This window comes from Hirundo rustica, chromosome 14, assembly GCF_015227805.2.
Source record: "Hirundo rustica isolate bHirRus1 chromosome 14, bHirRus1.pri.v3, whole genome shotgun sequence".
In the NCBI taxonomy this organism is placed as follows: domain Eukaryota; kingdom Metazoa; phylum Chordata; class Aves; order Passeriformes; family Hirundinidae; genus Hirundo; species Hirundo rustica.
In genome coordinates this window covers 6,153,731-6,170,057 of record NC_053463.1, presented here as the reverse complement: position 1 = coordinate 6,170,057, position 16,327 = coordinate 6,153,731, and the positions used below count along the sequence as shown (strand labels likewise).

General features: G+C 43.1%; 1 protein-coding gene and 1 long non-coding RNA gene across 3 annotated transcripts in view; one reads left to right on the top strand and one right to left on the bottom strand.

Annotated features, from left to right (window-relative positions):
* Positions 1 to 2,794, bottom strand: part of GLRA1 (glycine receptor alpha 1) — a 36,774-nt gene extending 33,980 nt beyond the window's left edge. For both annotated transcript variants that reach the window (XM_040078225.2, XM_040078226.2), the window contains exon 1: positions 2,512 to 2,794. In XM_040078225.2, the coding sequence (XP_039934159.1) occupies positions 2,512 to 2,567 (56 nt within the window). In that variant the 5' untranslated portion in view covers positions 2,568 to 2,794. The remainder of the gene's footprint in view (positions 1 to 2,511) is intronic.
* A 190-nt stretch (positions 2,795 to 2,984) lies between these two features.
* LOC131378651 (uncharacterized) overlaps positions 2,985 to 16,327 on the top strand; it is a 74,753-nt gene continuing 61,410 nt past the window's right edge. The window contains exon 1 of the long non-coding RNA XR_009208318.1: positions 2,985 to 3,046. This is a non-coding gene — a long non-coding RNA (uncharacterized LOC131378651). The remainder of the gene's footprint in view (positions 3,047 to 16,327) is intronic.

Genomic DNA, 16,327 nt, shown 5'->3' with positions numbered 1-16,327 from the left:
AGCCTGAGTCACAGCTAAGTGACTGCAGTCTGAGAAGGCAGGTAGCAGGATGGGAAGTGCTCTTCCATAAAGAGAGGCATGTCAGAATGAGCCACATATCACAAATTCCTTCTAAAAACACCCCAACTGGAACAGAAACAAATATTACATTGGCAATACCATAATGTTTGCATTCACACACCAGCTGTTACTCCTTCCCACGGGGTCTTGTTTTTTAAAAGGCTGGTGGAGGACATTTTTGTTAAGCAATGAATCTAGCCTAATTTTCTATATTGGCTTATTTTCCTATGGCTGTATATAGTTTTCCTTGTAATATCAGATTTTTTTTTTTTTTTTTTGTGTTATATGTGCTAACATATAATGGATTCTCTTTCCAGAATATTTTTGACAGACTTACAATGAAGCGTGGTTCACTTTCTAATTCAAAGCAATGCATACTTCTCTTATGGATTATTGGATTATCAGTGTTGGGTTTGTTAAACATCATGTGTGACTGAGTGCAGGAGTAATTGGCACACTAACTTTATGAATGACTGTTAATTAATAAACTCCTCTTACTGAAACTGAAATAGCAAAGCTATTCCTGGACTAGAAAGCCTGGTAGATTTTTGGCCGGTAATAAACTGAGCACGTAAAATCGGAGAGAAAAAAAGAAAAAACATTGTGTAGAGTCAGTTCTGAGCTGGAATTACTGATTAATTGTTTGTTTGCTTGTTTGTTTATTTAAAAATGTATTTCAAAAATGAAGGCACTATATAAACCATTTTGATTTCATTCTTTCCCTGTAATTGAATTAAAACGTTTTCAAATATTCTTAAATGTTGATTTTGGGGAAATTAAAGTTCCAGAAATACCTTTTGGATGCAGTATGATGTAATACCACCTATGCCTGTGTGTAATTTATAACAATACGAACCTTTTGCATTAGAATCTGAAGTGATGATTTACCAGGGTTTTGAATGCCTGTGACTGTGATTGATGTGCTGGGAACCTGTCACTGCTCACATGTGTGTTGTGAAGAAAAATTGTGAGCAGGATCTGCAGGACAAGTGTGCATCAATTTCACTGTTCTGGCACTTCAAAGGAGACTCTGGCAGAGGCTCCAGAACCAGGATATAGCAAATGCAAGCTTGGAAATTCTTTTTTTGCAGTTATGTGATTTTCCTTTTGCTTTCTGGTGTTTGTGTTGTTTAGTCTGTTCTGTTTTTTTTTTTTTTTTAACCCAATATTTCCCCAATGTTGAACTAAGAGTTTATTGCACATCCATTTGGTCCCTGTCAGCCCATCCCACTGTGCCTTGCAGGGCTGCAATACACTTGTGTTTAAGATGAGGAAGGATGGCTCTGAAGTGTTGGTTATTGGGACTGCTTCTCAGAGATTGGTGATTTTAGTTATTTCTAGAACTCTTGTTTTGCCTAACATAAACATCTCCTGCTTTGAATTCATGAGGCAATCTTGCTGTCTCTGAATTTCTGTGGAATTACAGTAAAAAGTAGTGATATTAAATTTTTTATACTTAGAAAGACTTCTTTGTTCAAAAGGAAAGAGAATGCTAGCTCAAAGTCTGGCCAGAATCAGCAAGTCATTCATAAAATAATAAGTATTATGGCAGTGATTTTATGCAAATGATGTCTGTGTTTTCACAGCAAACTACAAGATGAGACTTGGGCAAAACACAGAAGTAAGAGCCACACAACTGAATTGAAGGCTGAGACTGATGAGCAAGTTCAGGTCATGAAACAGGGAATTTTCTCCAATTGCCTATATCTGATGTCTCTCAATTGCTACAGCAAGCAGCATTTTTCATTGAAATACAGAAGCTTCTACCTTCCATACATTTTATCAATTTAATAAAAGCACTGCAAGAAGCAATTCTTTAAGACTAAAGCTGTTCCTTCTATCTTAGCCTTAATGAGAAACTGAACACATCTAAACCAGAGTCAAAATACAGCTGGGTGATAATGGGCACAATTGGAAAAAGCTCCCCCCAAATCCCCTTTGGTTTTCATTTAGTTTCTGCAAAGAAAGAATATTCAAAACAACATGAAAGAAAAAAAAAATTGGGAAGGAAGAAGAAAATTCTCTGCTTTTGGTGATTTTAAACACACCTGGCTAAGGAGAGAGGGTGAGCCCTCAGAGGCAGGCACTGAAACCATCCCACGGAACTCACCCGCAACCTGAGGATGGGGAGGGGGCGAGGTGGGAGTATTTACCCGGGCAAATTCAAGTGCAGCTTTGCCAGCCGCCACTAGCTGTCACTTTGCAAGCAGCCGGGGTCGGTGCTTTCAGCACTGCGGTTAGCGAGATTGCGGTGCTAATTAAACGGAGTAACTCCCCGAGCCGCGGAACGTCCCGAGCCCGGGGCTGTGCAAGAGCGAGCCCGGGGCACCGAGGGGAGGCAAAGGGCAGCTCGGGGCAGGGGACAGCTGCCGTGCCCAGGGGCTGTGCCCCGAGCTGCGGTGGGCTCCGTGCTCAGCCCGGCCGTGCTCCTCGCGTACAACCGAGCCTTACCTGAAGAAAACGATCGTCTCCCACACGTAGACTCCGAGCGCGTTGACGTTGCACATTTTTCCCGCTCTTGCTGTTGTTTTGTTGCTTTTTTTTTTTTTTTTTTTGTACTCCGTGAGGGGTGGGCCGGTGGGGTTGGCCAATAAAGTACCCGGGCACTTGGGGAGAAGCAGTGGGGAGAGCTAAACAGCCCCGGCACGGCTGGGGCACGGGCGGGGGGCTCCGCTCAGCACCGCGGACAGCTGCGGGCTGGCGGCCGAGCTCAGCGCCCGGCCAGCACCGCGGACAGAGCCCGGCCAGCACCGCGGACAGCTCCGCGGACAGCTCCCCTCGGCACCGCGGACAGCGCCCGGCCGGCACCGCGGGCAGCTCCGCTCCGCTCCGCCGCTGCCTCCGCTCGTCCCTCCTCCGCCGGGCCCCCGCGCCGCCACTGCAGTGCTGCTCGGGGCCGGGGCTCCGGGCTGCCCGCACGGAACCCTCCCTTCAGCGGGATGTCGCTCCGGACATCAGGCTGGCGACAGGGGCGGACGCAGCGGGTGTAGGTTTGCCATCAGGGTGCTGGCGGTGAGGTGGGAGGGGGAGGACGACGACCCTCAACAACCCAGGGTTTAATCTCCGCTGCTGGCCGGCGTGTCTTCCTAATTACATCCACAGGAATTTGTCAGTGTGGAGCCGTGCTGCAGTCCCGGTTGTGTCGCTTTCCTGCCCGCCGTGTGGCTGCTGTTGATTCCTGCTTCCCGGGCTATTTTCCTCCCGAATAAGTTATTGCTGCTGTAGGGAAGGTGTCCCATTGCTCAGGGCTAGAGTGGAGGGGAGCGAAGGGGAAGTTTCTTGGGAAGCACTTCCATTGTGCTGGGAAAGAAAGTGGCTCAGTGTCCTCCTAAAGCATCTCATCTCCCCTCTACCCTCTCTCCCCTGCTAGGACTCGCCAGATCTTGAGAGTTTCTTGCTGCATTAATTTACTAAACTAAAAAAAAAAAAAAGAAAAAAAAAAAAAAAAAGAAAAGAAAAGAAGGGGGAAAAAATGAGGGGGAGGTGGAGAGAGGGAAGGCAGAGGGGAGGGGGTAACTCAGCCTCTCCACCATCCCAAGGCCCTCCTCTTAGCTGTGCTCATTGGTCTCAGGGCTGAAAAAACTACTCTAGGATATGGTTGGATAAACGCATGTTGTTCAGCAGAGGCCGTTAACCTTTGAAGCGCTGATACGTTTTGGTTTATTTCAATTTTTTTAATCTGAATTGCTGTCTTTTTAAGGAGTCTCTGAAATCGTCTCCCTTGACAGGGCAAGTGAAACGTGCCTTAAATCTCTGTCTCGTGGAAGATCTGCTTGGCTGGCAGCTGATATGTGTTGCTATTGGCTTTTAAGGAATATCTCTGCGTTGTGTTTCTTTTGTTGTTTAGCTTTGATTTGTTTTTCTTTTTTTTTTTTTTTTTTTTCCTTTTTCTCTTTGTTTTGTTTGATTGGGATTATTTTTTTTGTCTTTTGCATTTGGTTTTTCAAAGAGCTTTGGCAAACACCAGAGCCATCAAGGCCAGGGCAGGTAAGGAGCATTCAGTAGTTCTTATCACAGCTCCAGCTGTTCTTGCAGGGTGCTGAGCTGGTGGTCGGGGCGGGGAGGGCTGGGCTCCTTGGTCACTTTGTCAGAGTGTCACTCAGCTCGGCTTCTCATCAACTTCTGAGAATCGAAAAACTTAGCTCTCCTAAATAATCCAGGATTTTTTTTTTTTTTTTCTTCTCTATTGTCCCGCTATAATGGGATTATTCTTCTTTAAGTTCTGTTTTGTTTACTTGTCCTGTGCTTTGCTAAACTCCCCACAGCAAAGATTCGCTTTTAACCCCTGTTTAACTGCCTTTAATCTGTTCAAGGGCTTTTCCTATCCCACGTTGAAGGGCAGTGGAGGATTTCTTTCTCCACCCTATTGTAGCCACTCCAGGCTAGGAAATAACTAAGTTTTTCTTCTCCCTCTGGGTTGGATCTCGAAGGACCTTACTGCCATACTAAAATTCACCCGATATTTTTGATCTTCTGCTTTCTTTTTGTTTTGGTTTGGTTTTTGCTTTGTTGGTTTGTTTTGTTTTTGTGTGTGTGTGTGTGGTTTTTTTAAATTTTTGTTGGTTTTGTTTTGTTTTAAAGCAATACGTTTCATGTAGTGAAGCAGACAGAAATATCCTTTGGGTCACCATTCAAAAGAAAAGAAAGACCTGCTTGGCTTCTAGCCACTGGTACAGTGGGAATTTAATCGGATTTACTCCAGCTCCTGGGTCTCAGTGTCTGGATAGATTAATAACAGGCTCTGGTTTCACCTCGTGGAGATTCCTGGGGACGTGATTCCATGCAGCATTTCCTGCCTGCTGCTTGCTGGCTCCTCACTGTCCCTTCTCTCCTGACATTTATCCCCACATGCATGAGCCTCTGTCACTGTGCTTTTCCAGCCCCTGTGTGCTGACAGACCAGAGGAGGAGCTCCAGACTGAGTGTTAACCGGACCCACACAGCAGGGCAGAAATGGTCGATCCCTGTTTTTACTGGGAAGCAGTACAAAGAGCAGGAAGCAGAATCATCTCTTGGCATCTGTGGGTTAATTGTAGAGGCTGTCAGCTTTCTTGTTCCCTTAGAAATGGAAATGAACTCTGTAGGAGATAGGAATGTCTCCTGTGATATTTCCCTTGCTTGCAAGTTTGATCTTTACACCAAAGGTATCTGGGCTTGTCTCCTCTTGTCCCCACTTGCTGTCCTTGCACTCTTGGGGCTGTGCTTAAGATCAAAAACCAGATAAACCTGTGTGTACATAGGATAAAGAGTCTTGGTTGTTATTGTTGAAGGGTCTTAAAACTGCTTTTCCATCTTGGAAAGAACTTCTCTGCTTTGCTGTCATCTCTCCTGGTAGTGATGGTGACCAGGGGGCCCAAGGACTCTTTTGCTGATTTTCAAATATTTCTCCCTGCTGAGGCGGAATAGGAGCCTTATTTGCATTGACGTTTGGAGAAATGGAGGAAAAAAACAGGTTGCAACAGAGATTTGGACCATGTCCAGACATTGGGGTGATTCAGACCAGAAGTAAAAACAAAAAAAGAGTGAATTTAAGGGATATGAGTTGTGCATGGCTTATCAGGATGACCCCAAAAGTTACCCACACATTCTGCTTTACATTTTTGTCTGTGCTGTACTATCTCACTCTTAATTGTTTGCCTTTGTACAATGCCCTGTACTGTGCTATGTGAACATGTCAAGCCTTGGTCAGGATGATTTCAGATCCTTGGAATTCACATCCTCTGATTTAACCCTGGTGATTCCAGAAACAATCTCACTGATGCCTATCTATAGTTTCTGTGTTCTATAGTTCCTGATGTTCTTTCATCTGTCGATATCTGTGATGAAGTTTCCCTCATTTGTTCTGTACCATGCCAGATATTTAGATTTTCTTCTGTTCTCCAAGAAGTTAAGGGCAGATAAATTGGAAATAACCCTGGGAGTCGGATAATGGCTGTAAGTCAATTTTATCACTGTTACTTTGAGTCACCCTTGTCATCAGGTACTTCTGTTCCTGGGTCTGTCCTGGCTTCCTCTTAGATCAGGTTTTAGCCTTCTGCTTGGTTTTGCTGCAGTGGTTTATGATTTTTATTTTTTTTAGGGGAAAGGTCCACTTTCCAGGCCTGCTGCTTTTCAAGCAGAGTCCCAATGGTTTTGAAAGGCATATGTTTTCCTCTGGTGGCACTTGTACAGGTGACAGAGCTGAAGATAACTTATCATTATGTCACATGAGGCTCTTAAAATTAGAATTACTTGCCGTGTGTTCATCTTGTTCTTGTATTTTGTTTCAGAGTAGATGGGTCTTGTAAAACTCACGTGTAGGTGAAGTTGTTTGGGAAAATCTTCTGTCATCTTCTCTCTGGGCTGTGAGTGATGGGTTCTCTTCAATATAAGACACCACAAAGAAAATGGTTTTAATTTTTTTTTCAGCACTGAACTAAAATTTGGGGACATCTGCTGGGAAGGGTGTGCATGAGGACTGATAAAAGCCACGGAATATCTACTTCTCTGTTTTCCTTTATGTGGCTCCTCCCTGATCCTTTCCCTTCAAACAATGCATGTGAAATTCTTCTCTGTGAAGAAAACTATTCTTCCTGGTAGGCTGTGGCTTCATTTTGTTTTTGATAGTTGACAGAATTGCCTAAAGAGAAGGAGAACACAGAAGGCCTTGGAAATCCCTCTGTAATGAGGTGACCATGCACTCTTACACTGAGAATTACCCAAAGATACATTCACAACTGCAAGGTGATTTCATTCCTGCTCTTTTTTCCATCTCTGGATTTTATAGCAGTAGGGTAGCTTTAGTTTCTTCTGCTTTTTAGCATTCAAAACCTGATAATGAATCCATCATGGTGATAAACTCCTTCAAGATGATCATACACTGCCTTCCTTCCCTAGATAAATGACAAGGTTTTTGGTGAAGAGGTGGCCAGCACAGCAGTAAAGTACACTCAGAATTATCTTGGGAGCACTAAATCCATTATTGTCAGTTCGTTCTTTGGAGAATGGCTAATGAGGAAACAGTGCCCCAAGAACTTGGATTGTGCTTCCCGAGGCAGAGATTCAAATTGCTACAGCAGCACTACTTGTCTTTTTGACACTGAACAAATTAAAAACAAATTTTAAATTAGAGTTAAGTTCACAGAATTTTTACAGAAGGTTCTATAAAGTAATTTCCTATTCAGCTAATTTCCATGTTGAGTAAACTATTTCTGTGCAAGGTGGTTCAAGTAAATACAATTTTCTTAGAAACTTGAGACCTTGGGATTTTTTTCTTTTTTTCTGTTTTCTTTTTTCTTTTTAAAGAAAGTAGTTGCTGGTAAAATAGCACCATGAAGTGTTTCTGCAACAGTTTTTTAATTTATAAAGTGCAGAAGAATATTCTCTACTTGAAAGATGTACAGATGAAAGAGTTCACTTGAATTGAAGTAAGGGTCCATCTTCTACTACTTTTGGAAGTATCCAAAGTCTAAAAATATTTTTAGAATTGAACATTGATGAAAAGTTTGATAAATTATCTTTTGATATGCATTGGCTCTTTGGAAAACAACCACTGGTGATGGGAAATTCAGCAGCCCAAGACTGGAAGACTACAAGGGACAGAGGTGGGGGATTTGTGGTGTAGGTGATTGATATTTTTGACTGAAATTCAGAACAAATATCATTGTTTGACAGCCTATTATCCCACATGTTTTTAAAATTACAAGCCCAACTATATTTGAGGTTTTGGCCTACAACTCCCTCTGCAGACAGAGCAGTTCCATGGATTGTCCTTGACCTTCCCACTCCTGGGCACTTTATTTCTTGACAAATAGGGTAGGAACTGATTTCTCATCACTGGAGACATGGGCCCCATGAGCCTGGTGGTATCCAGCCTGTAACCACAGACTCTTTGGAAGGGGAGTGGAGCCCCGGCTAAGATGACTTCATGACAAACTAGAAGTTTGCAGGAGGCCAAGCAAAGATCTCACCTGAGTGCAACATGGTTTGAATGTGTGTTTGTCCTCCCATGTCCAGATTAAGGCAGTAATCCCCGAGGAAGAGGAAATTAAAAAAAGAAATAAAAAAATCTGGTGTTTCCCCCTAGGAGTGCTGAGTTATTAATAAATTTCTGTGTCTCATATGTCACATAATGACACTTGAGCTGTGAGTAGTCTTGCTGAGTATCACAGTTACGATTTATGTAGTGCCTCGCAGTAAGAAAACAGCAAGGATCTCATAGCCCTACAAAAACCACATTGCTAGAATTACAGTGCAATCCCAAAATAAAATTATACTCCCACTAGAAGCTTGCTGGATTTAGGTTAATTGTTTCTGACCTGAACAGAACAATCGTAAGGGGATTCCTGAAAATCCAGAAGTATTATTTCTTTCAAAAATCTGGACCAATAAAACTTTTTTTTTGTTACATTACTGTGTGAATGAAAAAGAAGCCAAAGCTTCTTTAACAGCCAGTCTTGTCAGAACTGGTTGGGTGTTGAGCATCCTGCCATTGTTGGAAATATTCTTTTAGCTTTTAGTGTTGTGAAGCCCATTGCTTCTGCCTTAACCCCCTCTGCTGTGGGAAATTGAACTTTCTACCCTTTATCTTGCTTTTAAATGAAAAATGAAAAAAAAAAGAAAAACCACCCAATTAACAAAACTCCACACCTAAAAAAACCAACCAACCAACCAACCAAACCGAAAAAACACCCCAAAACAAAAAGATATAGGAGGATAAAGAGGGAAATAAGTGTAAACAAATACGTTGAACATTTTCATTGCTTCACTGGTCTTGTGTATTCAATAGAGTGTATGTTTGAAACACCGAAAGTGGAAACATTGGAAAAGTTTGACTGTAAACAACTGCCTTGGAGAGGAAATTGAGGAACAACCAGGACACCTCTGCACTACATTTACTGATAACTGTTTCTGAAAGTCCTAGAGGGAGGTAAAAGGTGCCAATTGAAAATCTCAGCTGGGCTGTGTGAGTTGAGATGCTTAGCTCACCTAAAATCCTTGCCTCAGGTGTGTAATCTTGTGCCTCAGGTGAAAAACAGAGAACAGAGAAAAAATATTTGCCAAGTTGCTTGTTATTGCCTTGGGCTACCTATTTCTTCGCAGCTTGTTGAGCTTTCATGCCCTCCCTCAGCTCAGTGTTTGCCCAGGGCTTGGACAAAATTCCCCCACTGCCACCCCCAGGGGGGCTGCAAAGTTTCTTCAGTGAGCTCTGATTCCAACATTTTGTCTGATACAACTGATTCACCAGCTGGAGGAGGGGATTAGCACGGGCCACTCATTGGGCTCAGCAAAGGGAATTTGGCAGCTCTCAACACTGACTTATCCTCTGCCAAATATGAATGGAGGGAATGCTCCTCTGTGATCAGGCTCTGCTTGATCATAGCACTTGAGAAAAGCTCCTCCTCTAAACGACTGTCACCAGTAATGAAGGAATCCCTTGGTTTTCCTAGATACTAATGATTAACTCCCTCTTGCGCTGTGAGTTTTCTTGTGGGTGCATGTTGCAGAATCTTAGATCACAATTATTTCTGCTCTAACTGCAGGATTGCTTTATCTGCCAGAATCAAAATTCTATTCTGTCTTCAAAATATTCAAGTCACGGTGGGTTCTAGCGACTCTCCAGGCAGACAGCTTCTGTGTCTACACTTCAGCTGACACAAAAACAGAGTGCTACTGCTTGCAAGTTTTGCAACATTGCTCCGTTGCTGCCTTTATATGCTGTGTGCTGGCAAAGCCCAACGTTGCAAAGCTTTTGCAAATCCCTGCAAGCATCAGTGGCTTGTATTTATTGAAAGGAATGAATGCAAAAAACTCAGGGTGTAAACCGAATGTGTTGTTTTTATTTTTTTTTAAATACATTAACTCTGATTCCCACCCCCAAGCATCAATACAATACTTTGTAGTAAAAAAAAATCAGAGGGTTACCATGAATTTTTGAGTTTTTCCTTTGGACAAATCACAGAAAAGAAACTCCAGCCTGTTCATCATGTTGCACCACATCGGCATTTTTGTCTTCTATAGCTTTCTCTCCCCATGAAAATAGTTTTCTGCCAAGGCAATTGAACTGAACAGAAGTGATTTATGTAGTCTGTGCAAAGAGAAAAGGCTTTGTTAGATTTCAGGGAAGACATGGAAACACTGGGGGTGAGAAACAGCTTGGCTGAGACATGGGAATCACAATCCTCTTGTTAAATCTCCATGCCTATGACCAGACTGGCCTCACTTTGCATTTGCAGCCTGATTACGGAGTCTATGAAGCTGCTGTCTGGAAACAAAAAGCAGTAAATCAAAGCAATGGGCAGCTTTCAAAGGAGACTGGAGGAGTTCCTGACGCCATGCTCTTCTTTGGCTCATTGTCTGAACATAACAGACACCAAAACCTGTCCTTGCACATTCCTGCTTGCACGCTGAAGTGCAAATATAACCCAACATTTTTAACTCTTCATGTCATGTCATCATGGTCTAGGGGAGACTTCTCCTCCCAGATGACTTATCCATGGAAAAAGCAGTCCCTTCAACCAGTAGAGAATTTTGACACTGTGGGCTGTGATAGGGAGAGAAAACGAGGTATGGAGCAGTTTCATTCAATAGTAGGCAGAATTTTGGAGACAATCACCTGACTCCTGTTTGGACAAAACTACTGGAAATATTTCTGATATTGCACTTTTTGTACTCATAGTATCTTAAGTGGAAAAACTCTATCAAAAAGCCAGAGCCTGGTTACTGAAATAAATTTTGAAGACCTTTATTTCATAGGCATGAGCTATTCTGATGTACTTCTCTTGGTATTTGAGAGGTGGCTGAATTGTCTGTGAAGGAATCACCAAAATACTCTAACGTATATATAAAACTACATTTGTATATATATACACATATATAGGTACATATATTTTTGTACTGCCAAGCTATTCTCTGAGAACTCACAGGGAAAGTACCTCCAAATCTGAGCTGTGCCACATGTCCTGCCTCGAGGAAATTCATATTAATTCCCAGGAATATCAGAGAACTTCCAATGTCTCTTTCTCCCAAATAAAAGTGACAACCATGTCTTCAGAAAAACTTCATGGTTCCTGGACTTTTAAACAGGAAAATACTCCTTTCCTAAAGTCTGTGAATTGAAGCTCTGTCCAACTTTTTGAATTCCTCTGAACAACTCTTTGGATAAGGAACTGACATTGAGATTTGAACCACTTCAGGTCTTCCAGGGGTGAGCTGCCAAGGTTATTACTGGACCCCACATTCAAATAATCTCTAGATCTGGAGCTGGGCCACTTCTCATTTAGCTGATGTTCCTCAAAATCCCAGGGAATCCTGGAAAATCTCTTACAAACCTCAGCATTCCAAAAAGCTCCAAAATCTTGGATATGAGAACTTGAAGACTATGTCTATTACATCTGGGGTAGTTTTCACTCTCCCAAGGATGTGCTCAAGCAGTTGTCCGGTTGCAGAGGAGAAGAAAGTTCTGAGCACGTCTATGAACTTATGGGAGCTGAGGCTTTCCAAGGACCCACAGCTTGGCTGAAGCTGGGCGGGTCTCACTGGGAAGTGCAAGAGAGACATCTCCCAGCCCTCTGGATCTACCTCTTCACTCAGAATCACTGGGAGCAGGTTAGTGCCAACAGAAATTATACACAAGATGCCTTTTTAACATTGGTAAACCACCATCTTTTCCTCAAAAAGTCTGCACGATTTCGATGGAAGGCTGAGGAGGAATCCAGAGTGAAATTGCCATAACAGAAGGTGGACAAGGTACTAAATGAAATGGGGTGCTACAGTGGGTAGCTTGACACGCAGGCTCTGCTCCTGGCACTGGATGATGTGATGCATTTATTGTCTAATAAATTCCAGTTAAAGTTACACCGGCTATCCATAGAGGGTGTGCCTATACTCCTGGATAAAACCTGGGCCCTCTGGGACCTTGTCCGTTATACAGTTTGTTGGCCCAATAAACTGGCTCACGTGGCGGTGCTGGATGTTAGAAATCAATACAGCTGCTCTTGCCTTGTCCTAGCACAGGAAGGGAAAGCTCCAGGGACTGATTAAGTTCTCTTTACTGAAAAAGCTACTGCATCCTGAAACATTTTAAATAAATGCCACACGTCTACAGGTAGTTCTGCATTTAATTCAGATTTTATAAGAGCTTTGCTGTGCACTAAATAAATGCAACTCGATTATAAATAGCTTATTCACTGTAAACACGCATCTTATTTAATAGATTGTATGTCTCATTATGCTACTGTTTCTTAATTAGTACGGTGAGCTGTCACAGTGAATTGTCTTTGGCCAGGCTTTCTTGGTGTTGTTGAGACGAAATTCAGTTATCCATTTACTACCACAGCCCCAGAAACAGTCATTTACTGATGAAACGTTTTAATAAGTGAGATAACATTTGTGCTCCTTTTCACTTGGCTTGACAGGCTCAAAGATGTTTTACTTCATGTCCAAAGCCCTCAGTGGCATCAGCTGGCCAGCCTGTCCCATGGAGCTGCTGCTCTAAGGAAGAAGAATCTCTGGGAAAGACACATGTGGTGTGGGTGTGGAGCGTATTTGACAGATTACCAAATTTGGAGGTGCCCAAAGATTTTGAACACCTCTTCCTCTCTTGGATTTGTGTTGATGAGGAGTCAGAGTGAGGGCTTGGAGAAGTTTGGCTGTGGTGGTGGCTGCGTTTGTGTGTGGTGCTGTGAGTGTGGTACTTCTGCCCGCCCTGCTGATGGTGAGTGCAAGTGACACAAGTCTGATGGGTCAGGTCTGTCTCTATGTGCCCCTTAAGGATTCAGAACTAAAATATCACTGAGGACCCACTTGGGAAGGGAACTAGAGCTGCCTCAGGGCCAACACGTGGGTTTCTTTCCTGTTCCAAGCACCAAACTGGAAGGGTCGTACAACTGGGAATGAGCCAACGCCTCACACTTGCATGTTCATGTAAGTCTACATGTCTGTGTCTTTTTTATGTGCTTGTGTTTACCACTGAGGACCAAAAAGCCCCTTTTCCTAAAGAAAAGAAGCGAGAGTCTGCTGGTTTGTGCTGCCCTGTAAATGATTTTGGTGAAACTTTATGCACACGACTTGTGTGGTTACCAATTACCATTCCCAGAGGAGGAGCAGAAGGAGAGAGAAAAGGGGAACTCACCTTGTTGGTATGATGGGAGTTAATAATCAGTTTAATTCCCAATCTCCAGCTCTTCAAAGGAGTTGCTAATAAGTGTTTGTCTTCCCTTTCCCTCCCACTCCTTCCCCCTTAGGAGCTTGTGAGAGACATATACAGCACTGATCAGAGAAAGCAAATTGTAAAGGAGAGAAGAAATCCCCAGTGGAAACTCTTTAATCTGCCTCCGGAAAGGCCAATTTGTGTTAATAGGACAAAACTGTAACGTTTAATATTAATTATAGGGATTGGGGGAGGAGCATGTGACGGATATAGGCAGAGAATAGACACGAGGGAAGGAGAGATCCCATTGCAAGAGTTTTTTGCTGCACCAGGAAAGAGAGCAGCCAGATGAACTCTGTTTTTTCTATCAGTGAGGGAAGGTTTATCTGTAGCAACTACCAACTGAATTCTGCTGCCAGCTTCTCGTGTTGCAGACAGACCCTGTTCCTCTGTGTGCCCCTGATGCACTCGTTGGACACAGCTGAGTTCAGGCAGGTTGTGTAAAAGGTGAGGAAATGTAGACTGGATTTCATCGCACAGAAATCCCTGCTCACCTGGGCTCTAGAGTACCTCAACACTTACAACGCGGCCAAGGAAAGGGACCTTTCCCCTCTCTGAGGAGTTCACCTCCAAAATTTGTATCTGGGCATCATGGGCAGAGAGCAAAGGGGAGGAATGTTCTGAGGGCAGCAGTGACTTGTCTTGCCTGCCTGAATGAGTGCAGCCCTATCAGTTTCAGCTCTTGCTTCTGCTGCTCATCTGAGCGCTGCATTTGGCTCCCATTTCTTCCCTCCAAAGTGTGATAAAAAGATGATAGGAGATTTAATTTCCAGAAAGGGACACCCAGGCAGGCAGGAGGATGCCAGCTGTTGGTTAGATTAATGTGGGAGGTTTTCTTATCAGATGTTCAGAGTCTCTGTTACAGATAAGAAATATCTCTTAAAAATAAAAATACATGTAAATGCCCCTTTGGCAATGAAGTTTCTTGGTGATGTTCCATTACAAGCAGGATGAACATGAGCTGGATTTCATCTGACCTTTAAATTACCTCCATTTTATCAGTTCCATTTCATCAGCAGCTCTTTTGAGAATGAGCCCCTACTTGGAATTAATAGATTCCTTCAATGCAGAAAGCTGACACGGGTCTGTGAATAGCCCAGCCAGTGTGTGCTGTTCCAGAAGAGATCCCATCTGGAGAGGGGAGCACACTGACACATAGGAAGGGTGCTTGGCACGGCTGTCTCTGCCTTGATAAGCCCGTGTTCCTTATGGGAGAAAGTTCATCATAAATAAACGGTGACAGCAGCATAAAATCCTAATTCCATCTTGTCTCTGTACTGCTAGACCTGTGGGGGCAGAAGACAGATTATGTCCTTAGCATCCGAAAATAAAATAACTTCTGCAATTCTGGAGATAGAAATCAAATTACCAGGTGTGTGAAGAGGTTGGATCTGGAGATTGCTAGGGAATGATACTGGTTTTTTTTTGTTTCCTGGTGCCTAGTGTTGACTGACTTTCATTAGACCTTCCCAAGGCTGACTTTTGCAGCAAAAACCACCCACCAAGGGCAGCTCTTGCACTGGAGTGGTTTCCTGGAGAGGAGCATGGGGTATGCTGAGTCTTCATCCCTCTCACATCTTGATCTTCCTCTTGCTGGCACCACTTGAGGGACAGAAAGAGACCTCAGAAAACACCGAGGCTTTGCCACTCCCCTCATACAGCTGTTCGTATCCAAGCCATCACAGTAAATGGAGGTTTAATCTCACAGACAGATGTGTCCCGGGGCTGAAATGATGCAGAGAAGCTCACAAGGCTTAAACCTGCTTTCCTGGCCACAGAGGAGCTGGGTGTGTGTTCTGTGTTTGTGATGGTGCTAAACTTCAGCAGTCTGCTGAGGGACAGCTCCTGCGACCCACAAACACAGAAAAGATGTGAGAGCTGGGTTTCCAGCAGAAGGCTGCTTCATATTTAGCTGCATTCTTCTCCTGAGTGACCTTTTGGAGTGATTAATCCCTGGGCTATGCATGCACAGATGGGTTTTGTTGTCTAACTCTGTGCTTTGTCATATCAGCTCCTGGCAGCCTCCTCTATGCACAAGTTAAATATTTTTCTTTTCGTAGTTGTACAATTAGAAAACTCTAGAGTGAATCATGGTCATAATGCTGTGTATTGTCTTCCACAGTCATTTTTAGGTTGATTTATATATATTGCAGGATGTCATGTCCCTGATTGAACCTCCCTCCTTGCATCACCTTTAGGGCTGCGTCAAACAGAGATACTCCTGCATTTGGTGAGGAAGATGGAGTTTTATAATGAAGAAATTGCCTGTTGATAGTAGTTAATCTCCTTGTTTAAAGAAAAAAGACCCATTTCATCTTCTAATTTAATGATGAATTGCAGTGATTCATCAGGGAAGGAGGGTTTATTAATAGAGAGGATAATAAATGGGCTGTAGAGAGATACGAGAAAATAGTTTTGTCAAATCAGGGACTTAGGGGGGAAAATGCAGAGCTTGAAGTCAGAACTGGAATCTTCAGAATCACTGGCACCTCTCTGTACCCCAGACATCAAATCAAGGACCTTCTCTCCTCGTCTCAGACTTGCTGCTTTAGGTTAAATTCAGACTGTAAATGATCCAAGAACAGAAATACCTACAGATCTATGATGTGTCACCAGATCCAGCCTGAAAATACTCTAGGAATGTTCTGAGTTGTGAAGAACTGGAGCTGTCTATGAATTTGGGTTGTACTTAGGGAATTGTTTCTGACAAAGCTTCCAATTGTGAGATGAAAAATAAAAAATACTTTTTTTTTTAATAGGGTCTGGTATTCACTTTTCAGAGATGGTGTAGGCAAAGACACCCATGTAGTCAGTTCCCTTCAGTACCATGAAACAGGATTCTTGTTAGGTTTGGGCTAATACTAACTGAAGTTTGACATCTGTCCCTGCAAATGCTGTTTGAATTTGCTGGGGACAAAAACAGGGTGTGAGATTTTTCAAGAAGTCACTGACAAAGTCCCTGTTGTTAGGAAAGGTTTGCTTAGGAGTGAAGATACAACTCTTTTTTTCTCCAGATAGAAGAAAAATAAATCTGCATTTCCCTTTCTGGTAGGGCTTTTATTGAACAAGGGAGAGGCAC